General features: G+C 42.0%; 1 protein-coding gene across 1 annotated transcript in view; it reads right to left on the bottom strand.

Annotated features, from left to right (window-relative positions):
* Positions 1 to 25,839, bottom strand: part of CSTF3 (cleavage stimulation factor subunit 3) — a 1,368,849-nt gene that overhangs the window by 228,526 nt on the left and 1,114,484 nt on the right. Inside the window, exon 14 of the mRNA XM_044059129.1 lies at positions 4,639 to 4,782. Coding sequence (XP_043915064.1) covers positions 4,639 to 4,782 — 144 coding nt within the window. The remainder of the gene's footprint in view (positions 1 to 4,638; positions 4,783 to 25,839) is intronic.

The following is a 25,839-nucleotide window of genomic DNA, read 5'->3' as shown; positions in this document are numbered from 1 at the left end:
CACTGTTTTTAACGCCTTACTTTTCAGTTTCTTTGTGGCATTCTTCTGTCATACACTACCCCAACACTCAGTGACAGTTGGTTGCAGCTCCTCGAATTCTAGCTTTGACCTACTCACTCAGACTTCCCTTCTCCCTCAACTACCTCTCACAGATACTTGAAGCTGTTAACTTCTTGTACTATTTTCCCTTCTATCTCAATTTGAACCGTGATGCATATCCACTCCCACTGGGAACCCCTCTGAAAGACTGAATACTGTTTGGACTTGAGTTATTGGGTCCTTGTACATAGTCTGCACTAATTCTACCAATGTTTCAGGGAGTTAGAATCACTGCAGGGACTGCCCAAATCAGCTTTCTTGGGACCGTGTCATATGCTTTCTTCAAGTCTAGACATGCTCAGGTTGGACTCTCTTCTTTTTTTAAGCTTATCAATTATCTGTCTCACCGTAAACATTAAGTCAGTTGTGCTGCATCCTGATCTGAATCCACACTTCTCACACATCTTACTTTCGACTACTCTGTGTATTCGTTTATCAGTCACCCTTTCCAGCACTTTCATGCAGTGCAACTTGAGTTTGATAACACAGTAATGCCCACAGTTATGGATGTCTCCTTTGTTCTTGTACACTAGCACAAGTATGTTTATTCTCCAGTCATCTGGGATATGCCTAACTCCATAGTACACTCAGCAGCCATGTTTCCCTTATCTCATCCAACATATTGATCACATCTGCTGTGACCTTATCTGAGCCTGGTACATTCCCCGACTTCATTTTCCTTCGTTCTGTTCTTACTTCTTCTAGTGTGGGCTCCTCCTCCTTTTTCATCGTAGGCTGTGTCTGGGGCAGTACAGCTTCTGTCGGGTTTTCTTCATTCAGAAGCTACTGGAATTACTCCTTCCATCTGCCTTTGATATTCTGTGGACTGGTGAGCAGGTTGTTGCTGACATCCCTTATGAAGGGTGTCTGTCTTATTTATCTTTCTGTCTTTGTATTGCAACCTGATACAGTTTCTTTGCACCACATTCTGAATCACTTTCCAGAAGCTGGCAGAGTGCCTGTTACGCCATGTTTTTTGCTATTGCAACTCCCTTCTTAGCCCATTTGTTAGCCATCCAGTATTCCTTCCTAACCTGGTCCATCTTTTCTATCTCCAACTTTTCCTGCACTACTCATTTCTTTTGATGACTTCCTGGACTTCTGCATTTCACCACAAGCTTTTCTTATGTACCTTATTTTCCATACCTGGCTTGGGTACATATCTGTTCTATAGTCCCTATACATCCTGTTTTGATGTGCTGCCACTATTCTTCAACTCCACCTGTTTTCTCCTCTTTTTGAGGTGCTAGAACCCAGAGTAATTACTTGAACTGTTGTACTTTCTCTCCAGTCAACTTCTAGGTCTTCAGCCTGGTTTCTATTGACCTTACAGCCTTCTCTGACCACTGCTTGCAGATGATTTTGGCAACCATTGGTTTATGTTGTGGGCTGACTGTTTCACTGGGGATAACTTTGCAATCACTGATTTGACCCCAGTGCCCCTTCCTTACTAGGAGGAACTTTACCTGGATTGCATGTTGGCCACTCTTGTATGGGATCTTGTGACTGTCTCTCTTTCTGAACCATGTGTTGGCTACTATCAAACCATTTGCCTGACAGAAGTCTAGAATGGCCTCTCCTCCTTTATTCTTATTGCCCCACCCATGTGGACCCAAACAGTCCTTGTATCCTGTTCTGTCTGTCCCAATATTTTCATTCACGACACCCATCATCAACACCAATTCCTATTGTCATGATTTATCTAGTCGGTCCTGCAACTGCTATCTGAATGTACTCTTCTCTTCACTATAACAATCCTTTGTGGAGCTTAGGCTGAGATTATGAATACTGTTCTATCATTAGACTGGAATCTCACAGCCATGAGTCTGTCACTAATTCTGATGACATTCCTCACCGCCTTCTGAAGCCTCTGTCTCACCACAATTTCCACACCATTTCTAGCCTGTCCTCCCCCTGAGTATTAGACTCTGGATCCCAAGCCAAGTGGCTTTGCTGCACTGCCATTCCATCTTTCTCCAGGATACATAAGATATCCAGTCACATTCGTACCATCATGACATCCACTTCCAAGCCTCATCCTGTCAGTGTAACTACAATGAGTGTATCAATTCTTAGTTCGTGTTTGGCAGGTTGATTGGTTTTACATCCAGCATTCACTCAGCAGTGCTATCCCAAGTAACCCAAGCTGGGCAACTGGACACTGGCCATCTAGCAGCTTATTGACCCACGGTTGCTGGGCTTTATGGCAGGCACACACTGGCCAACAGAGGCACATACATGCCTCCCACCATTGACATGGGTCCCTGTCATAGGTTGGGTCCTCAACCCACTTATCACTGGCAAATATTCACGCCCACCTGGGGACATTAGTCAATATGACTGAATCACCTAGAGCCATATTTTGCACCGAGTAGCTAGTCCTGCCACAGTGTGCAGTCTGCGATCTGTGTTCTCCTATCTTGAGAATACTGCACACCACAGTAGATGCTCTAAGAGGCTGGTTTATTCAACTCTTTCCATTATAGTGCACCATGTAAAGTCTATGCTGGTGCCCACAACTCCATTCATTGAAAAGTCTGAAACAGAAATACTCAGCATTTTTTTCGGAGGTGGGTGAACCCCACCAGAGATACAAGGAGAATAAGCAAAAATGTTAAAGCTAGAAAAGGCCAAAATGGATTCCCCTGTGGGGAAGATATCTTCTGTCTGAAAGCAGGCCAGCCAGTGGATTGCCAATGTTCGAGGTTCATTCAACTATACTACTGCTGAGGCAAGAAATATCTGAAGATGGCTTTGCTTGATTCCCTTCTTATACCACTGAGATCCTTGCATCTGAGTGAGAAGTTAATCCAAGCAATTAGAGGAAGGTACAACTCAGAGTCAGACTAACCTTTAGGCTACTTGTTAATAGGAAATCCTTAAGACTGCAGCAGTGAATATTACACAGAGAATCCACTTTTATAAAGAAGAAAGTTGAACAATATTTGTGAAAAATTCTGGAACTAATCTGTATGAAATTCCTCTCCCCAAATCGGAGAATAAATTCAGTTCTTCACTGTTTCTGGATAAAGATACAAAGCAATCTTGTGCGTTTTTAGTTTTCATCTGTCAAAATGAGACATTACAAAGATCTTTTCTCATAACAGATTCCCAGTAACTGTCCAGATATAGATATACTTCCCAATACTGTCAAATTTAATGACTTTCATAATTACTCACTTAAATACTTTCCAGTACTGTCAAATTTAATGACTTTCATAATTACTCACTTAAATACTTTCCAGTACTGCCAAATTTAATGACTTTCATGATCACTCAAATTTAAAATGCACAGACTTAGCCATAATTCTCATGAGGCATTTAAGATCCACATAACTATTTACAACTGCTGTTTGCCTAGTTATAGGTTTTGATTATTGCAACTTAACAGCAATGCCAAGTATTCTTAAAAAATGGAAGAAAAGAAACTTTGCCAATAACTGTCCCACGTCTTTCTGCTGCTTCAGCTGTTTACCTGGTTTTGTCTGCTTAATAGTGTCTGTACTAAAATAAGCTAAAACTTCTCAGCTGATTGAAAATGTCTCTCTTCCAACTCTAATCATTCACATGTGCTTTCTTAGCAACTCTGCTACGCTGTAAAAGAATACCAGATATTCTCTGGCTCTGTGGCACAGAGGGATGGAGTTCTGACTGCAACCCAGTCCACTTGAGTTTGATTAGCAGCCCTGCACTGCAGCAGACAGGCAGGAAGGGGGATGAATGAAGGGGCATATCCCACTAGGCTCTCAAAGGGGATGGGGTGGATGGCACACATTCTTGAGCACACACAGTTGGTGAGACTTACCTGGTGGAGACCAGGAAAACTACCACTTGTGCTCTGGGTGAGGGACCAGAGTTGCCTGCAGGCAACGTCCCTTGAAAAAGTAACGGGACATCCACTGTCAGCCCACAGCACATTCCTCCTTGGTTTTCAGTTGTGTGACTATGGGAATAGGGCCACAAAGCAAAAAAACCTTGAACCGCCCCAATGGCTGTCTAAATTATCCCCCCCCCCCTCCAGTCGACCCCTACCTTGACGATGGGGAACAAATGGGCCAATTGGCAAGGAGGATGTTGATGACTGAAAGACAACATAGGGGAAAAAGAGCTAAAAAATTCCAGATATCCTGGATTAGATACAGGGATTGACAGCATCACATTAACTGAACTGCAGTCCCAACCCTGACATATAAAGGGGCATGCCATCCTTACATTACTAACAAGGGTAACAAGGGGGACATTAAACATAAGCCAAGAAAAATGGAAGCATGTCCAAGGATGTTTCTGCATAACAGCTATCTACATACAAGCTCCTTCTCCATTAACAAGACTATGCTTGAAAGCAAGGATGACAAGACTACACATTCAATTCTGAAATTAGAATATTTAGCTTTAATGTACACTTGGCAGTTATTAAAAAGTAGTTTGGAAAAACAGAATGAATACAGCTAGCAAGCTAGGTGAAGTTGTAGCACTTATACAGAATCTATGTTACACCACGACCATATTATTTAGTTACATCAAATTCCCACACTTTACCTTACTACAATAGTATTCCATTAATGCTGCTGTAACATAAACATGATGACGAGTTCGGGTGTCCTCTCTTGCTTTTTTAAATATCATTCGACCAGCCTTGATGCCTTCTGCTCTCCTTGCAAATTTCATATACTGGATGTAAACCTAACAACAATTGACACAGTCAAGTATATTTTTAAAAATACTAGTTTCAATTAATTTATATGCAAAAAGCAGCATCACATAGGCATTAAAATTGTACTTATTTCAAGATTTAATCACTGAGTCACAACCAAAAAAATAATTATTTTCTAATGTACAAAAAATATACATAAATATGTATTTGGATAATGCTGAGAGAACTGATGTTAACAGGCAATGGAGTATGCAAACACTTCTTTTAGGTCACTACTGAGGTTCAAGGGGGTTGAAGAAAAGAGAATGAATGAAAGCTGGGGAATGGTATGCTAAAGTGGCCAATCACCACTTCACCCGAGTCGAACAAACTTCTTAAAATCTAAATGAGGTGACATGCCTTTACTCTTTACTTACCTAGTATGCTGTAGAGAATAGTCTGTGGCACAAAAAAAATGGAGGGACTGGGGGACTCTCTCCTTGTATCATATTATGGACACTTAGCAAGTCCTGGAAAATGAAAAATTAAAGTGCAGAAATAACTCCTTTATGTCTCACTTCATCCTGCCTACACTGCTACCAAGTACAAAACACTTACTAGGCATGCACTCTTATCACCTTCCTTTCTAGCTATAGTGATTCCTTTGTTGTTATCCAATTCAAATTCATTTTTGAATTTTAATCCCTTTGGTACACCCTCCTCTTTTGCAAATCTAAGACTCCATAATTCTTTTTTTTTTTGGTATTTTCCACATATCTACCACCTAGAACTTATAAGTGTGTTCTCTTTGCTCTTAACTTATTCTCTCCCGAAGAACATCCTTCATGTTGGTCTTGGTGTTTTAAACCCTCCCCCTCTCCTCCAAAAAGGTGCCTAACAGTGTTCTCAGGCTTCCAAGGTTCAGGAGTCTATTACAATTGCTCTGTCAACCACCAGGTCATCTAGTGAGTTTTCCAGGATTAGCAACCACCCTGGTTCCTTGCCAGGACTCCCCTGAATGTGTATTTATGGTGATGGTGGTTCTCTTCACTTCGAAGTGCAATGAATGAAATACCTGCACAACTTGCATTGAAACAGAGGTATAAACACATGCATTATTGTGCTCCTTAATACTGCTGACAGACACCCTCAGATGACTTAGGGTTACAAAGAGGAGACCTAGAGGAGTATTCCATCTGCTTTTCCTGGAATGACTTTCCAGCATCTTAAATCATTTATTGTCTCTAAATCACTGGCAGACACACATCTTCTGACACATGATATACAGAACTGACTTTTTTTAAATCCTTGCATGTAGTTCTTTAATGTAAGCCTGGCACTATTTTATCTGCTCTTCCCTACAGCATCACTATACTTTGTTCTGTCACTACAAAAGGACAGGATTTTCCATGTAAGGACTTCTGCTCCTAGATCTGATGAAAAGTTAGCAGGCTTATAAAGTATGTGTAGGAAAATGCACTCTAACTTGGTTTATGGTGAAATAAGAGTGGTATCCACCTAAATAAGTTAATAATGGGATCACTCCTATAGTGTGCCTGAGAAAGTAACAGAAAAAACAGCAGCAACATCAGAAATGAAGATTAGGCCCGATACACAGACAAAGCCTCTTCTTTCATGATTGACACAGCTTTCCCTTAAGACACTCCATCTGAGTCACAGAAGAACAACACAGGATGTCCGAGTAAAGAGTATGGCATAAAATCACACAAATCAATCCCTTTCTCTAGCATCATCCAATACGCGGATGATTCTACTATCATCTGCTCTGCCTCTTCTATCACTTCACTACAAAAACTTACTCAAGATGCCTTCTCCTCCACAGAGCAATGGATGCTAAGCAATCATCTAGCTCTAAATGCTACCAAGACCAAACTAATGTTATTTACTCCCTCCAAAGTTACTCCTCCCGACATAAATTCATTCTTAATTACTAGTCAAAGCAACACACCTCTCAAAACAGTATCAGAGACCAAACTACTTGGGGTCCAAATCGACAACCAACTTAAATTTAACTCCCACCTACAAACGAACATCAAAAAAACGCATCAAAAACTTGGCATGCTTTATAGACAGAATACCTACCTCACATCCGCCACTAAAATCACTCTCTACTTCCTTCCTTATCCCCTCCCTTCTCTATGGGGCCCCACTACTTACTAATCTCCAGTCCTCACTAATAAAACAGCTTACCTCCTGCTATAACAAAATTGCAAAGTTCGCCACCAGCCATAAGTCTTCCACTCACCACTGTCTCTCCCTCCATAAACTAAAATGGCTAGAACTTCCCAAACAACTAACTTACACTCAACTAACTCTAGCCCATAAGCTTATTCTAAACCCTTCCCTCTGTCCCTCCCTTTCCTCTGCCTTTAAAATGCACCTACCTAACAGAGTTCTAAGGTCTAATAATCAAAATCTACTAGAAGTGCATAAACCTACTCATCCCCCAGGCAAAAAACTTCTTTCATTCAGCCTCGCTCGCCTCTGGAACTCCTTACCACCAAACATCCGCACCACCTCTAACCACTCTACCTTTAAGAAGTCTCTTTTCCTACACCTAGCATCACAGTGGGAATGCTCTTGCTCCCACCCCACATAACTAACTCTACTTAATGTCCTTTAATATCACATCCTTCTTTTAGCTACTATACTTGTTCTCTAATTTGTATTAATTTTTTGCATTGTTCTATTGCTAACATATTTTTCTCTCAATGTATTAATTGTTATGACTGCTATTATATATCTGAATAGTTTCACATTATTCTGACTACATTGTAATAATAACGTTCTGTCCCTAGACTGTCTCTGTCGAATATTATATGTATTTTTGTTTTTTTTTTCTGGAGCTTTTCTCCCCAGGACTCCATTGAAAACGGGTTCTTTAAGGCCCAATGGACTATCCTGGTAAACCAACTGCAATAAATAAATAAATAATAAATAAATAAAATAAAAGCTGGATGTATACAGAAGTGTTACTGGCATCCTTTGTGAAGGAGTAAAAATATAATAATAAGATAAAGAAACACAATTCCCAGAAGAGCACAATGGGTAATCCATAGCCACTACTACCCAAAGTGCAGTCCTCTACTTGCTGACTACAGAAAGCAGAGACAGACTGGATGACCAAGAAAATGTAGTGCACCACAGATTTGCCTATCCTTAGAGGCTTTTGGCAAAACAAAATTATGCAATCTATGATGTGAACTCTTCTCATGGAACTGCCAAGGTGTTCTGACGATCACTGGAGCAGCAAAATCAGTTACAAAAAATAAGCAAGTCCTTGGGAAAGATAACAGTGAAGAGGACCATTCTTGATGAATCCTATGATAGTGCTTTTCCACCAGTCAGTATTTATCACTTTTTGTGTGCATGTTTTTGCAAGTGGAATGGTTGGGCAGCTGCAACAATCTGTGATCTCAGCATGTTCCTTCCCAACACCTGATAGTTTTGGTCACAAGGACCCATCTGCCAGTCAGGGTCAATGAAGATTAAGTACCTCCATTTCTAAACAAAGAATATGCAAGCATTTACTGGCCCAAACTACAGGGAACTCCAACAGCAAAGGTCTGTTGGAAAGACTGCCAATCAATACAGGGACAGTGAGAGGATGTTTCTTGAACATTCAAGAAGGGTCCTCTTCATAAATTAAGAGCATATCTGTTATAACTGCCTGTTTCAGGCATCCTGTGAATTCTACTGAAAATAAGTATTTTTATAACTTTCTTTGCACTTTCTAAACTGTTTGCAATTGTTTTGTCGCCTACTTTAAACTGTTCTTATTGTTTGTGACTGTTTTCTGCACTGACTATTTACAGTACTTGAACAATTTATAGCACAGGCTAGATTCACACTTGCTGAATCGAGACTGTTTGGCATTTTCTGAGCAGTAAAAGCCAGCCTTCTTACATTAAGAGGGCCCTCCTGCACCCTTGTGAAGAGTGTAGTCAAGGAACCATATGAGTTGGGGATTGTTGAAACAAGGCTCAGTCTTGAGCTTTCCTATTGGTTGGATTGTCTGAAAACTGTTTAACTTATTTGATATTTAAACACAACATTTGCAAGTAGCTGCTCACCGCGCAATGGGGGATAGCACTGCCGTGTATAGACGCAAATGCTTAAAAAGTCAAATTTTCCCTAGATAACTTCTAGGAAACCCCCCTAAGCTTCCCTACTTCTCAGCACGCAATGCAGTTGAGCACTGTTGCCCAGAGAGCAACCCAGCTACTCTTTTTGAGGTGCCAGTACAGGTTTCTACTCCTAAATATCCCATAGATTAGCTGATTTTACTACTTTTACAACAGAACTTAGACCATCCTCCAAATATTACAGAATGCACCTGGCATAATACAAGGTCTGTTTCCCACTGTTTCTCCAGCCAGCCTGATTGGCATGGGCATCCTGAGGCAATTTAGCAATTGTCTCATGTATACAGACAACCTATCTCTAAAAAGTACACTTGTATACACTTACCATAAATGTAGATGTTCAAGTGTATTCACTGTGGCAGTCATCACCTGTGGGTTATCTCTGCTGTGGTAGCCCTTGGCCGGCCCAAATACCAGAGTCAATGATTTTCTGCATCGGCTGCTGTCGCTTGCTGTCCGACATCAGTTCGTCAATGCTATAAAGGAAGGCAGTCGACGCCATTACATCAGTTTTTCTTGCCCTAACCAGTCAGAGGTCCAAGTAAATATGGTAAAGTGGTCCTAGTGGCTAAAAGCCACCATTAGAAACTTATGTCTCCCTAAAGAAAGAAGATATAAGGGGGAAGAAGGGTGGGAAACCAGGACTGCAACAGTGAATACACTCGAACATCTACATTTATGGTAAGTATACACAACTGTACTATGCTCTTCGTGTTTCACTGTTGCAGTCCTCACCTGCTGGAGGATTCCCACAGCTGAGGAGAGGGGTGGTAGGATTAGTAAGAGACCTAGGAATGGGTCAGCATGCCCTGCAAAACTGCAGAGGCAAACCCTGCCCTAGCCTTAGAAAATAGAGGTAGGTGGTAATGCTTGGTGAAGGTATGGACAGAAGTCCAGATGGCAGCTTCCAAGATGTTCCTGGTGGGAACTCCTCTGAAGAATGCTGTGGAAGTGGAGGCTGCCCTAGTGGAATGGGTTTGAATATACTTGGGGGGGGGGGGTTCCAATGCAATCTGTAGCAAAAATGGATACAGTGTGATATCCGTTTGGAAATGGGCTTCCCCTCTGCCCCTGGGGCAAAGCTGACAAGTAGTTGGTCTGTTTTCTTGAAGGGTTTAGTACGGTCCAGATAGTATCTGAGCTGTCTGTGCGCGTCTAGTGAGAGCTGAATTCTTTCTCCCTTGTTCTGAGGGTTAGGAAATAAGGTGGGTAGATGTATGGCCTGGTTGAGAGTTACATTAGATATTACCCTGGGCATAAAGGTGGGATTAGACCTCATGGATATCCTGTCTGCATGGAAGATGATGAAGGGCTCAATGGCCATCAGTGCCTGAAGTTCGGCAACCCTTCTGGCTGAGATGATTGCTAGGAGAAAAGCAGTCTTCCAGGTGAGGTATCTTAGTTCTGCTGAAGCAGCAGGTTTGAAGGGAGGTAAAGGTAGTTTTTCTAAAACATAATTCAGGTCCCAGGCTGGAGTGGGTGGCCTTCTGGAAAGTCTCATATTAGAAGCCCCTCTGAGGAATTGTTTAATCAGGGGATGGGAGAACAGGGTCTGTTCTGTATCAAAATGAGCTGAAATGGCAGAGCCGTGGATTTTAATAGAGGAGAAGGAGAGGCCACTATTAAGTAGCTCCACTAGGTAGTCCAGGATAACAGGGATGGAAGGTTGTGAGGTATTGCCCCCTCTGGACTGGCTCCAGGAGCAGAATCTTTTCCATTTTCCTGCATAAGATTTTCTGGTGCTGGGCCTTCTGGCCTCTGTGATAATGTTTAGGACCTGTTTACTTAACAGGGGCCCCTTGTTTGCCTTTAGAGTATTAGCCATGCTGACAGTCAGAGTCTGCAAGTCTAGGTGCAGCATCTTCCTCCACCTGAGTTAAGAGGTCTGAGGTCAGGGGAAGCTGCCTGGGAGGCTGTAAGGTCAGGTTGCGCAGTAAAGGGTACCAATATTGTCTGGGCCAATCTGGAGCAATGAGGATGGCCTTTGGAATAAGAGGCAGAGGAGGGAATGCGTACACAAAGATAGTGTTCCAGGGGAAGGTCAAGGCATCCACTTTCCACTCTAGGTGGTGATATTCCCTGGTACAGCTGATGGTTGAGGTGTGAAGCAGAAAGATCCACTTCCAGAGTCCCCCACACCTGAGTGATTTGTAAAAAGATTTTTCTGTGGAGCTGCTATTCGTGGGGGTCCAGTAATTTCTCCTTAAGTGGTCTGCCAGGGTGTTGTTGACCCTGGTAGGTATTGGGCTATCAGGTGCAGTCCCATGGAAGAGGCTGTCAGCCAGAGGTTCATAGCTAGCCTACACAGATGGCAAGATTGGGTCCCTCCCTATTTGTTGATGTACCACATTACTGTGGTGTTTTGATACGGAGAACCCCTGGCTTGAGATGGGGTTTGAAGGATGTCAGAGCCTTTTGTACTGCCATCATTTCCTTCTGGTTGATGTGTAAGGGAAGGTGCTGGGCATCCCAAAGACCTTGGGTACACCTGCCTTCTAGCTGAGCGCCCCAAGTTATGTCCGAGACATCGGTGGTAATGGTCTGCCCGGCTGGGCGGAAGGTGAAGGAAAGACCCTTGTTCTGGGCACAGGCCCCTGCCCACCAGAGAAACTTGGCCCTTATACAGGGGATCAGAGGGAGAGAGGTCTCTAGAGGTTGAGAGTGCTGACAGCAAAAGGTTCTTTAGGTTCCATTGAAGTTTTCCCATGTGAAGCCTGGCCAGTGGAATTAGAAGGATGCAAGATGCCATGTACCTCAAGGCTTGCAGGAACTTCCTCGCAGTGAGCTGTCGTCTGGAAGCCAGCTAAGTAAAACAGAGAGGCAGGAAGCCCTGTTTTGCTGGGGATAGGAAGGCCATTTGGAATGATGTGTCCAGCAGTGCTCCCAAGAAAATGATCTTCCTGGAGGGTGTTTGCTTTGATTTCTTCTCGATGGTGTACCTTAAGGAGGTTAGGAGAGTTTTGAAAAAGAGGAGGTCCTTGAGGAGCTCTTCTTTGCAATCTGCCTGAATGAGGCAGTCGTCCAGATAAAGGTAAATTAGTATATTTTTCTGTCTGCAAAAGGCTACGGCTGGGGCTAATCATTTGGTGAATACCCTGGGAGCAGTAGATAAGCCAAAGGGTAGAGCAAAGAACTGAAAGTGTTGTAAGCCTGCTCTGAAGTGAATTAATTTCCTGCAGGATTCCCTTATGGGGATGTGGAGGTAGGCATCTTTTAGATCTAGGGTAACTAACCAGGCATTTTTTTTTTCAGCACAGGCACTAGCTGCTGCAAAGTTAGCTTTTTGAATTTGGGGACCACCAGGAAGGTGTTCAGAATGGATAGATCCAGGATGGGGAGCAAAGTGCCCTCTTTTCTGAAAACAAGGAAAAGTCTGGAATAAAAGCCTTTGCCTGTTTGATCTGAGGGGACAGGTTCTACTACCCCTTGGGATACGACTTATTTCAATGCCTCTGCCCACTGATTTGAAGGCAAGTCTAGGTACACTCTTGGAATTGGGAGTTCGTTGAAGGATAATTTGTATCCCTGAAAAATGATCTTTAAGAACCATTGGTCCTTTGTTGCAGAAAGCCAGTTTTATTTGCAGAGAGAGAGCCTTACTCCTAGTTTTTGGTGAGTGAAAAGAGGGCAGAGGGAGTCATTGAGAGTTTTTGCCATAGAAAGATGGCTTAGAACTCCCTGCCTTTGGAGTCAAAGTGGTCCACTGTTTGGTCTCTGCTGTCCTTGGGATAGGAGTCTGGGTGGTCTGTCCCTGCAGGGCTTAACTTGCCCCTGTCTGCTAGGTGCAGGAAAGGACCAGTGTTTTGAGGAAAAATTCCTGCTGAATCTAGGAGGTTGTACCTGAAGGAAATCTTTTACTGTTTGCATAGATTTTGCTTTGCTTTCCATCTTTTTAAGCATCTCTTCTGGTTTTACTCCAAACAAGTGGTCCTTATCCAAGGGTGTATCAAGCAATTTAGATCTGACATGATACCGGGAGAGGTTGTTCCTTCAACCATGCATGTCCCCTAATAACAGATCCTGACACTGCAGCCCTGTTTGAGGCTTCTTGGGCATCATATCCACAGTGTAATGAGTGTTTAGCAACTTGAGTGCACTAAAATCTGCTAACTCTTTAGAAATGGCACAGTCAGGAAAGGTTGAAATCTTTTGTTTTAATAGTTCCAAAGTGTGTTGTTAATATTTTAACATGCGGAACTGACAGTTGTGTGCTCTGATAGTTAAGGTTGTTTTTGTTTTTAAATATTTTTTTTATATATTCAAGCATTTAACTGTTCGATCACTAAAGTTCGTTCTTTAGCAATTGGAACAGTTAAGCGTTCGAATATATAATATAGACCCTGCTGGGTCAGGTCTAGAAACTCTCTTAGTCTTTTCTTAGATTGAGGGAAGTCCTGGGATTCCCAGTGGAAATGTCCCCTGAGGGCGTGAAGGGTTATCCCAAAGGAAAGATCTTCTGGTGGGGAGGCAGAAGGAATGGATTCTTCTGCATCTGAATCCTCGTAAGCAGTCAGAGGTTGTTGTTCCTCTTCAAAATCTGAATAATCAGACTCCTCAGAATCCTGTTCTGTCAGTATTTCAGGAGAAAGGTCTCTTTTCCTTTTAGAAGTTGTGGCCTGACTACCCCTGATAAGGGTGATAAGATCCTCTGCCATTTGAAGCATTTGAGCTTGGGGTGGTGGGGCAGGAGTAAAATGGTGGCTAGAGGTAGTTTTCCTAGGAGTGGCCTTGCTTCTAGGCCTGAGAGTAACCCTCGGGCTGAGAGAAACGGTAGTCGGAGAAGACATCTTTTTTTTGTCTAGATTCAGTAATGCGAAAAACCTTCTCGGAAGCCGGTGCATGCATCGTGGCTCTGGAACCAACCAAGGAAGTGACAACCAAAGGCTCGGAAGACGAAGATTTCTGCGGCATACCGGACTCTGAAAGGGTCTCAGTAGAGGCCTGCGATGGTATCTTATCAGGCACCAGGGATTGCAAAGGCACCTCACTGAATTCTGGAGAACTGACGACCTGTTTAGCGGTAGAGTCTTTGGAAGGCTTAGCCTTGTGTGGTCTGTCTCTATTTTCATCCTTACGTTTTTTCAGAATGTCTATGGATTGCTGGCTGATGAACTCCATTTCAGAATGTGAAGACAGAAGACGAAAATACCTCGCTACAGTAAGAGCTCTACGATGAATGGTTCTCGCATTGAAGAGGGCACAGAACCGGCAGCGGGGGATGTCATGGTCTGGGCCTAAACAAGTGACACAGTATGAATGGAAGCTTCGGTGTGGTATTTGCTTTCCACAGGCGAGAAAATTTTTAACATTTCAGACATTGGTTAGTGCAAGAAAAAAGGATCCCCAACGGGGTACTTGGCTTTAGATGTTTTCAGCTGTAATTCAAATTCTGGTAGCAACCGACCGGCACACTTGTGAACTGCTTCTGCTACAGGCTCCACGGCAAGAAAGACTGGTGTAATGGCATTGGCTGCCTTCCTTTATAGCACTGATGACCTGACGTCAGACAGCAAGCGACAGCAGCCAACAGAGAAAAACATTGACTCTGGTATTCTGGCCACCTGAGGGCTACCACAGCAAGGATAACCCACAGGTGATGACTGTAACAGTGAAACACGAAGAACATCATGCAAATACAATAGGCGAGAGATGCATCTATACTATTAATCTGGAATCAATGCTCTCTCTCTCTCTCGCATAACAGCAAACCAAATTCCAAGCAGAGTGTCAGCACCCACACATACCAAGCACACAACACATAAACCACATATGCAGAGGTACTCACTAGAAATATACCAAAAGAGCCAAGACCTCCCAAGCGCAAACCTTCTGCACACAATACAGTCCCAAAAGCACCCACTACAAACAATTACACACCCATCAGTGTCTCACCCAATAAGCCCCTAAGGCAAAACATATCTAAACCAAATGTCTTGATCGTAGGTGACTCCACAGTGAGATGCACAGATGTCCCTCTCATGAGGCTGGACAAGGAGCCAGCACACGCACACACTCAAGTCTCCCAACAACAAGTACTGTTATGACTCTGTCATAGTCCATGTTGGAGTGAATGACTTGAGACTTGCCTTACTGGACTATATGAAGAGAGACATGATGGAGCTTTCAGATTGTGTGTCCAAGGCAGGTATGTTCCTATCCATAAGCAGCATTGTTCCCTTACCCAGGATGATGCCACAATAAAAACAATAACAGATTGACTTCAACAATTGGCTTAGCTTCTGATGTCAATCCAGGGGGTCCAGTATCTGACAGGCTGAGATGATATGGTCGACAGACCACGCTGCTTTGCCAGAGATGGTCTTCACCTGTCGCCTCTAGGCTTTAGGTTGTTGGCAAAGGTACTTGCCTCCCCCATAGTGGCTTTTTTAGGCAATGTCATAAGTACAAAATTCCCGACATAAAAATATCCTCCAGAAACAAACTTGGGGTTATGCTGCTTAATGCTAGGAGTCTAAATCAGACACTGCATTCACTTGAAGCACTTCTCACCCTGGAAGATGCTGATGTCTGTGCAGTCACACAGACATAGTTTAAGGCCTCAGAGAGTACCCCAGACATGCAGGGTTACAATGCCTTCCACACATTCAGACCATATAACGAACATTAAAAAAACAAGATGGGAGGAGGAGTATCGTTAAAGACATATACACCTCAAGACTGGTTAAACAGTACAACTCCCATGGGTTACTCTAAGTCCAACTAACTGTAGGAAAGACTCCCCTCCTCCATGTAGTTGTTAGCTACAGGTCCCCACCATGAACCATGCTTCAACAAAGCATTAGTTTAAGGGTGTGCACACTTATGCAAACAGCTTATTGTACTTTTTTATTTTTTATATTTTTTCCCCTAACAAATTTGTTTTTCAATTGAATTTTACAGGTTATAGGTCACATTAAAGGTGGGAAAAATTTTGAAATTATTTATTGTGGTCTCATTTTTTTATATCACAAAAACCTGGCATTTTAACAGGGGTATGTAAACTTTTTATATCCACTGTACATCTACCAGAGGTTGCCACTCCCCTGGAACAAACACCCGATTCATGTAAAACAGAGCTCCTCAATGACCCTATTTAAGTGTAACCTAGACAACTGGATGGGAAACCATAAATTTACACCCAAGGTTCCACCTATGTCCCTCTTAGACAGGGGCAGCCAGTGCTGACCTTAGATTTGCACGCAGACTATATAACTTGGTCCATAACGGAACAAGAGTCTAACACGGCCAGGTTTGTAGAGGCCTTAGGGCCAATAGCTAGTAACCTCCTATGATCCTATGAGACTGTCCCTTAACTCACCATATTGCTCCAGTCTTGAAAATAATAGTGTGTTTTCTAGTCGAAAAATAAAAATAAAACTTTTTAGATAAGTGCTTTCATCATTGTGAAGGCTTCTTCATATTAAACTTTCTTTCAAGTGATACAGAATTTGTCCAGGTTTCAAGCCACAAAATCACTTTTGAAATTAGCATCTGAAAAGTCCATCTTAAAATGGAGAGAGGAATAGGATGTCCCCATTACAAAGTATAGAGCTGGAGAAATGGTATGATTTGGTTATGGGATCTTACAGCAATTTTCATTGGACTGGGCCGTGGAAACCCACTGCTTAAATTGTTGATATCCTTCACCAATAACAAAGAAATGACTACTTACCCATCAATGGTCAAAGGACTCCCAGTAGGAGACATGGATGATCATTACTCCACCTCAAAGCTGCTCATGCCAACGAATTGGGATTATAATGGCACGAACCTCCATACCTGTATTTTCAGTAAAAGGTAGGACTAGATGCCGCAGGCATTAGGACCACTTGTAACTCTTCAGGCTATTGGCCCCCTTCTCAAGCTCTCGTCTCTCAATTTCAACTTGACCCATGAACCTTGATATCCTAACATGTGCAGGTAACAGCTAGAAAGTGAAATAAGAGGTAGAAAGCCATTGCCATTGAGCTACTGTGGGACTGTTGGGGGAGGAACACTAAAGACTAGCTGGTCAACCAAGGTCTTGGCAGGTGGATAATATGGTGGGTATTACTACCAACGGCAAACACACTTCTTACAGATCTACCATTAAAGTGTGTACATAATTTTCATACTTGGCAAGCAGCAGTCCATCTTTGGAAACATATACAGCATCTCCATGTTATAAACCACAGTACATTCAGCCAGTCAAAAAACAAACAATCCTTTCATCACAGTAGCCTGAGATGAGTATCTTTATCTGAATTTGATGTCTAGTTTACAGTGCTTAGTGAAGGTATTTAGAACTGACCAGGTGGCAACTGTGCCAATACCATCTATTAATGTGTCTTTAGGAAAGCAACAGAAGCAGCCACTCCCTGGTTTAATGGGCCATGGGGGTATTGACTGTAACCTGCATCTTCCTTTGATGTAACAAGATTTGATAAAATCTGAATGCAATGTCTAGAGTGTGACTTTGAATATCTGAAGGCCTTTTATTTTTTTTGGTATGAAGGTGAACATCTGTCACACCTTCTAACTTCAGCTAATGCACAAGCTCAATATCCTGTGTTCATCCTTGTAATGGAGAACATATCTGCTTTTACTTTGGTAGTTCAGGAAGAGGACTACAAGGTCGATGGACATGAATGTTCAGGTTGGACTTCCTCAGGAAGAAAACTACAAGGTAAATGGATATAACTGTTCAAGTTGGACTTCAGGACCACTCTGAGCATGAATGATGGGTTTGTCCTCTAAGTGATACTCTAACTATATGGAAAGTCTGACAGGGTGATTTTATTGAAAAGGCTTGCAATTTTGACATCTTTTTGGACAATGTGATTACTACTAGGAAATAAGTATTTTATAACAAGAACTTGAGGTGTCTCTTCAAGGCTGACTTGAAGGAATGTCTTATTATAAACTGTAGAATGAAGCACAGGTCTCAAGGAGACACTAGTTCTCTTTCTGATATCTTTAAGCAAATAGAACCTTTAAGGAAGGCTTTTGAATTTTGTGCCAGCTAAGGAACACATATGTTGGCACTCATGAAAATTAGAAATGGATGACAGAAAAACTTCAATGGTGGAGCAGCTGAGGCACTGTTGTGAGAGTTCTGACAAGTACTGTAAGACTTGCTTTGGAGGTGCCATATTAAGTAATGATGCCTAAGTAGATTGCACAGTCTGATCAGAGACTGTGTGCAACAGACCTGCTAGTCAGATGAAGCAGCAGCAAGGTACCAATCATTGAGGTATGGGAAGATTTTGCTCCCTAAATCTTTTGTGATGCTGTTACCACAGTCATGCAATTGTGAACACCCTGGGGGCAACAGTGAGAAAGAACAGGCTTCTGTATTTGTAATGATGGGTTTATACCTGGAAATGCAGATACCTCCTTGATTTTTCAATGATCTTTAGGTGGAAGCAATTACCCTGGAGATCCAAAAAGTGCACTTAAGTTTTCTCATGACAAGGCAAAGGAGAATGGTGGCAACAAGATCATTCAGAGATTTTTTAAAACATGCTCAATTAGGGGTCTGTGATCCCGGATTGGCATGAGTTTTTTTTTTTGGCACTAAAATGCATCTTGAGCAGTAACCTTGACATCTCAAATCTTGTGGGACCACTTGAATGGCTCTATCTGAGGAGGTTGTCTCCCTCAATTATTACCTGTCATTTTGAATATGATGGAGCATCTGGTAGAAACTAGAGTTGTACAAGATATGTCATGAAGCCTATTTTGTAAATTCTGGAAATTATATCCCTTATCCATTTGTCTTGAAAAATCTTAGACCACTTGTTATAGTGTTGAGGCAATCCTTCCCACAGCTGCTTTCAGAGGGAAGGGGCAGTCAGGGGAAAGTACAGTTGCGTACACTTACTATAAATGTAGATGTTCGAGTGTATTCACTGTTGCAGTCATCACACTTGGGTTATCTGCCTGCAGGTAGCCCTCAGTTGGCCCGAATACCAGAGTCTTGGGATTTCTGCGTCGGATGCTGTCGCCTCTTCCAAGACATCAGGTCATCAGGGGCTAGAAAAGCCAAAAGAGAGTGAAGAACCTTGGAGAAATAAGACAGCTGTTCCCAAGGAGGTTGAGGAATGGATTTCCAAACCATGAAATATCCATTACGGATAATGAAGAGAACCAAAGAGTCTGAAGTGATTCATAGCTAATCTGGAAGAAACAGGAATAAAGGAACCTGGCTGAGGGAAGGAGGAAGCAAACCATCAAATAGAGGCAAGAGTCTTAGCAAGAAGCACACACCTAGAACCATTCTTGCCTTTGGGAGCAGGGCAAGATTGCTTACAAACAAAGGCAGAATTGGCAGGATAGTTTCTTTGAAATTTATGAATGGGAAAAACAAAAATATGTTTCAGCTTCTGCAAAGCTTTGCCTTGTCCTGGATGGGCTTGAAAAGGTCAGCAGCAGCAGATCCAAGCAGACTTTTATCTAAAGGAGCATCCAAAAAGTTTGGCCTTAATCCCATCAGGCAAAGCCTAAATACAAAGTCAAGAATAATGTCTCATAACTGAACTAAAGGCAGCAGCCCTGGAAGAAGCATCAGCTGCATCATAGCTGCATTTGATTGAATGGTGGGTAGTTGTGAAATGGAAACAGCAGGGAAATGGGTAAAGCCTTCCTCTCAGGATCAGAAAGGTCAGAAACCACCTTAAAAGACTGAGAAAAATTAGATAAAACATATCTGATCATATGAGTCTGGTAGTTAATTATCCTAAATGACAAAGTGCAAACTTTCTTGCATAACCTTTCCATGGCCCAACTACCATTATCAGAAGACAACAGCTGGGAGGAGGACAGCAACTTGGATGGTTTGTCAGAAGAGATTGACACTACAGAAGAGTCAGCAGAAGGGCATTTATAAATAAATCTGCACTCCTCAGCCATTTTATAGAATCTATCTGGCTTCTTACATACAGGAGACAGAGTCAGGGGCTACAGAAGCCACCAAAAAGGTATCCAAAAGGGCAGCTGGAACAGGAGAAATAACAGATGGTTAGGGAGTCTCTATCCATAGGAGGTCACAGTACCTTTTTTGAATATCAGACACTTGAGAACAATCAGACTTAAAACAGTCCATTATATGGGGAATGGTATTCCTAAAGGAGAGCTCTTTCAAAGGGGAGTCTGGACTTAAGGAATCCTCCTCCTCTGAATCATAGTCCAAGGAAAAAGGGATTTTGGAAGAATAAGCCAGGGATTCTTCTTCTGAATTCAGATCCTCATCCAAGGAATCTAATTCCCAAGGTCTCCTGAGTGGAGTGGAAGACCAGCCTGGCAAACAGAGCACTACGTAGAATCATGGGATGCACCCAAACCAAAACATTGGTTATGACAGTCTTTATGGGGAATCTGCTTCCTACACTGACATTTTCCCTTTCTGGATAACATGAACACAGCAACAAAATAAGAAAAGGAAGAGAAGAAACCCTAATGGGGCACTTCTCTGAAAACACGGCTTGGTAACCAGCACAGCAGAAAGGCATTCAGGCCAACATTCAATAATGGCATTCGGACTGGTGGAAAAAGTTCTGAATATCTGAGTCTATGTGTCACCTTTATGCCCTACTTAGCGCACAAGGAGCATATGTGTGACGTATGGCACCAATAAGAGCTGAAGGCTTTGGTATTCTGGCCGGATGTTAGGCTATCCTTGGCAGGAGATCACTTAGGAGAAGAATACTGCAACAGTGATGTGGAAGGACAACTAATAGACATCTGAGTAATACAATTATGTGAGAAAGGATGAGTGACTTCTGAAAGTTGATTTGAAAACCTAAACTGTTGATTCAATGAAGCGAGGTCCTTGCCAAAAGCAAACACAGCACAAATACTGCCTTTAACGTGTTTAATAAAACATGAACGTTTTCACCACGGCAAACCACAGCTTCTTCCAAGAAGAAGCTGCGGTTTGCCGTGGTGAAAACGTTCATGTTTTATTAAACACGTTAAAGGCAGTATTTGTGCTGTGTTTGCTTTTGGCAAGGACCTCGCTTCATTGAATCAACGGTTTGGTTGTTTTTTGTGTATCGTGGTTTGAAAACCTAAACTGACTAGAAGATTCTGAACAGCAGCTAAAGACTCTTTACAGCTGAAAAATTAACTTTGTTTTGGTTCTTCGTCTTACCTGTGATGGGTCTGTTTTTTCTGGTTTAATACCTGCAAAGATATGACAATCATCCAAATATGGAAAAATATGAATGCCTAACTGGAGCCAGACACTATGAACACTCTTGGTCTAGTGGAGACTCCAAAGGGTAAGATAAGAGAACTGATAGCATAAGCCAGACACAGAAAATCTTTAAAAAAAAAAAACCTGAACTGCAAGCCAATGGGAATGTGATAATAGACATTCTTGAAATTTAGCTTTGCCATGAAAGCTAGAGGAGGGAACAGATGTAAAAGGGACTGAATGGATAATACTTTGAACTTTGTAATCCTGACAACAAGATTTTTGGAAGGAAAGGTCAGGCAGAGGCTTCCAGGATCCTTACTTCTTAGTTGTGTCTTTCGGCTTTTCCCAGTTAGGGGTCGCCACAGCGGAACTCCGGGTCTGCTAATGATTGGCAGTAGATTTTTACGTACCAAGTTGCCAGCTCTGACGCACAACCTTCAATGAAGGTACGCCCATTCACACATGTCTCTACACAGAAGACGCTCTAGCTGAGAATCGAATGGGACAACGTCTTACTGTGAGGCGACAACGCTACCGTAGCACCACCACCGCAGGATCCTTACTTCTTAGGCACATATAAAATTATTGAATTAAAGCCTTTGTACATCTGACAGGGGAGCCATGTTGCTCTCTAAGCATCTGATGCAGAACAGGAGGAAACAAGGACACTTGGTTCACACGGCAAGGAGGAATCCCCTGGAACAGGTGGAGGGATTCTCACTGTCAAGTGTAGCCCTGCTAAATTACATTTAAAACCCATATGTCTGTCACACTGTGGTACCACAAAGGAAGACAAAGCCTCAAGCGTAAAGAGAGGTTGCTAGTGTGTGTGTGTGTGTGTGTGTGGGGCACCTGAACAGGCAAATAGACATACTGACTGGCAGGACTGTTCCTGATTTTCCTTTCTTTTTGAAGCCTCCTTGCCATTGCTTTTTAACTTCCTGTGTAACAGCTCTCTGCTGTTTAAATTGCTTAGTGAAAAAGGAAGTTGAGGAGGAGGGGAAGTTTCTATTTGCTTTAAAAAAAGGTGGGCTGAAATAGTTCAGTCACCCTCGTAAATCAACTTTCCCCTTTCAACACAGTTCTTAACCACTTCAGTTGCAGAAGGGCCAGAGAGACATTTCTTGTCTAAGGGACAATTAAAAACTTCAGTTTCAACATCTTCAGCAAGGTTTTGAAAATAAAGCCAAGTCAATGTTTTCATTACAGATCCAGAAGTAGCAGCTCAGTGGTAGAATCGCAGCATCCTAACCACACTTTAAAACATATTTAGTAACTTGAAAAGCAGTCATTATCAAGACATTCAAGATTTTTTTTACCTTGGCAGGAAGGTAACAACTAACTTCTGCATTATCTCAATATATAAAACTAAATACTTTAACATATCAGCTTTGCAGTTTAAAATCCTGAAATACACTTTCTTTCTGAACTTGTCAAAAGTTTTCCCATTCTTGTCAGAGGGAAAAGGGTAGCAGAAGCTGTTTTAGCAGAGAAATTACTGCAAGATCTACTGTGGGGTTGAAAAAACAAATAGTTGTGAGTCTGACATATCATGTATAATCTATCTGACTTCCCAAGTACAGGAGATATGACTGTTAGGCAGACAAAAACATTTCTGAAAGTAGCTAAAATAGGAGGAAAAAATGCAGATGTAGGAATATCAGTCTGTAATAACATTTTCTGTGCCATAGAAATTCCATTCTGCTCCTACATAAAACTCTTTCATCTTTGCGACAGTCTCAGGAAAAAGAAAGCGCTCCAAAAGGGAAATCTGAAATCATACTCTCCCTCAGAATCAGCAAGTTAAGATTGAGAAGAAATTCCAAAGGTACAACTATCTGCATCAGTGCTTATTCTTCACACTGAAAATCAATGTCAGAAAGAGGAAAGGGAACTCTTTTCCTTTTCTTGCTTGAAGAAGTGGAGGGCAAGGGAAAAGCACTAATGGGTTCCTTAGCAAATCTCAGTAAATCTTCTCCATAAACAGGTATGGAAACAAGGTTTTGGAAGGTTTATTTCACCATGATCACTTTTCTCTGAGGAAACTTTCTGGAAAATTAATGACTCTTAATGGTCATAACTGTCCCAGATTCAGGTACTCCTTCCCGGGTGTGTGAAAAACGTCTCCCTATCAGATGATCAAAACGCCGTTTCCACAAATACGAAATGATCGACAAGTATTGCGCAAACTATGTAAACGCCAAACGTCCAAAACAGCGAAATCCAAAATGTTGAAGTGTTTTGGTTGGCCCATCTGTGGTATAGCTCCATAAGGTAAGTGTGGATAGGTATGGACCTTAGGGTAGGATACAGGTTAAGATAAGTGTATAGATAGGTAATGTATGTAAGATTTAGTGTAGTGTTAGAAGTAGGGTTTTGTTAAATGTATTTATGTGTATTATTTATTTTGTTAGGGTACATTTCCGTAGGGGAAGTGTGTGGTAATTACAGACCTTAGGGTTAGGGAGGGGTTAAGGATAGTGCATACATAGTTGTGTATGTGGGGTTTAGTGTAGTATTAAAAGCAGGGTTTTGTTAAATGTATTTATGTGTATTATTTATTTTGTTAGGGTATATCTCTGTAGGGGAAGTGTGCGGTAGTTACGGACCTTAGGGTTAGGGAGGGGTTAAGGATAGTGCATAGATAGTTGTGTATGTGGGGTTTACTGTAGTGTTAGAAGTTGGGTTTTGGTACTTTACTTTAGGGTCAGGAGTAGGGTTTGGTTAGTGTTTGCATGTGGTTTATTTTGTTTTATTTTGTTTGGGTAGGTAGTATGTAGCGGGTGGTGGTGTTGGCCGACTATGACCGTTCGATGTTTTAAATTTCGTGGTTTAGTGCGCACGGTGTATTCACAGTTCGATTAATATGTGTTGCTCTTTTGGTATTTGCTGTAATGGATTTTTGCAGAACTAATATAGACCTGTGAAAAACCTTCACTTGTCCCTTCCCCTGAGAAAGGCGAGTCTCTCGACCTCCAAAGGCATCCCTGCAGCTGCAGAGGACATGGCTATCCCTCTGGTCTTAGGTGGCTGTAGGTACAACACCAAGAGGAACCATGGAAAAAGCGTCCATAGCAGTATCACCCACCAGTGGCTGAGGAAAAATAGGAATCACTGACACCCTAATAACTCTATTCTTGTAAAACAGGGTGAATAAAACTGTGGAGACTGGTGGTTGCTCTGTGTGTAAGCAGGGAAAGAGACCTCAAAATCAAAAAGCAGAGTCTGAACAAGTCGGTAAAAGGAAAGGTAGAGAACAAGTGGTAATGAGGTAAGTAAATCACTGACAGTCCCCCACAACAACAGTATCCTGCCCCATATACATAATACCTATAGACAATTTCTAGATGGTGCAGTGGTAACATTGCTGCCTCACAGCAAGAGGTTCTCCAGTTTGACTCTTGGCTAGAGTGCCTTCTGTATGGAATCTGCATGTCCTCCTTGCATTTGTGTGGGTTTCCTCCAGGTGCTCTAGTTTCCTCCCACGTTTCAAAGACATGCGTCTGGAGTGTTTCTCCCCGGGCCTCTGCTGAAAATTGGTTTTGTTCCAAGTCGGACTTTCCCAGTAAACAAATGTTAAATAAATAAATAAATTTCTGTCAAAACTAAATTTCTTTTCACAAAAAGTATGCATAAGCATTTATACATAAATTCACTTAGAAAAGCAATGACATTCTTAAAAACAATCAGATTCCTAGTAAAACACAATAATTCAGTGAGAAAAACACAAGTTTTCCTCATAAAAACAGATTTATTGGGCAGTATTCCCCAACAGTGAACTTATCGTCCAAGTCTTGAAGCCAATCAACTGACTGTTCCACTGGACCTGATTAATATGTGCATGGACTGCACCCTTGAGCTTTAAAAGCTAGCCAGTCACAAGGAGTAGAACTAAAATACCTTAGGCTATTGCAACAGTGACCTGTGTGTTGAACATCTATTAATGCTGCTATGAGCTGTGGTACATCTCTTTCGCCATCCTGATTCACAACTATTGATATCTCCTGTATCTAAAACTAGGAATCTCTTCTTCATTCTAACTGTATCTAGACACCAAGGCATTAGCATTTTTATCACAAGTGTTCCTTGTCTCTACCAACTTGGCAGGGCTAAACTTCCTTGCAAAGCCAGGTTAACATTTTCTTCACTTCCTCTGCCATTGTACTTGGTTACTTCATCAGAGTGATTTTTTTTATGCTTTTTTTCACTAAAAATATTCTTCATACAAGACTATGACAGATCTTTCCCATCTTCTTCTGTGACTACAACCACCAACCTCTCATCACAGGATGCCATTCTCCATCACCTGGAATGTTATATCACTACACCCAGCAATGAAGATCAGGCACTATTCTCCTTTACCCTGTCCAGATCTCCTCTTATCAGTATAAATACCACCCAGAGTCTATGAAAAAGACTACAAACTCAATGGGATCTAACAAGTTAACAAGAACAGACAGGCACACAAACAAAACAAATGAGTATGAAGAGAGGCAGCACACTGATATCTCTTGGTAAATTGTAAAGCAATCTGTATGACCCTTAAAAAGACAATTGTAGGAAGTATTTTGTGAAATCTGGCAATAGAAAGTTATATTCCACTTAAATGATCTGATAGTGACCACTTAAGCTCATCAAAAGTTTTCTAAGTGAGGGGAGGTGGAGGTTGAGCCAGTTATGGGTTGCACCATGCCTTCTGAGGAAGGAGGCAGGCCCACAACCAAGGAGGCATGGATGTGGCAAACCTAAGTCACTTAATGGCA

This window comes from Protopterus annectens, chromosome 17.part0 (genome assembly GCF_019279795.1).
Source record: "Protopterus annectens isolate FY-2018-M chromosome 17.part0, PAN1.0, whole genome shotgun sequence".
Taxonomy (NCBI): domain Eukaryota; kingdom Metazoa; phylum Chordata; order Ceratodontiformes; family Protopteridae; genus Protopterus; species Protopterus annectens.
This window is presented reverse-complemented; position numbering and strand designations above follow the sequence as displayed.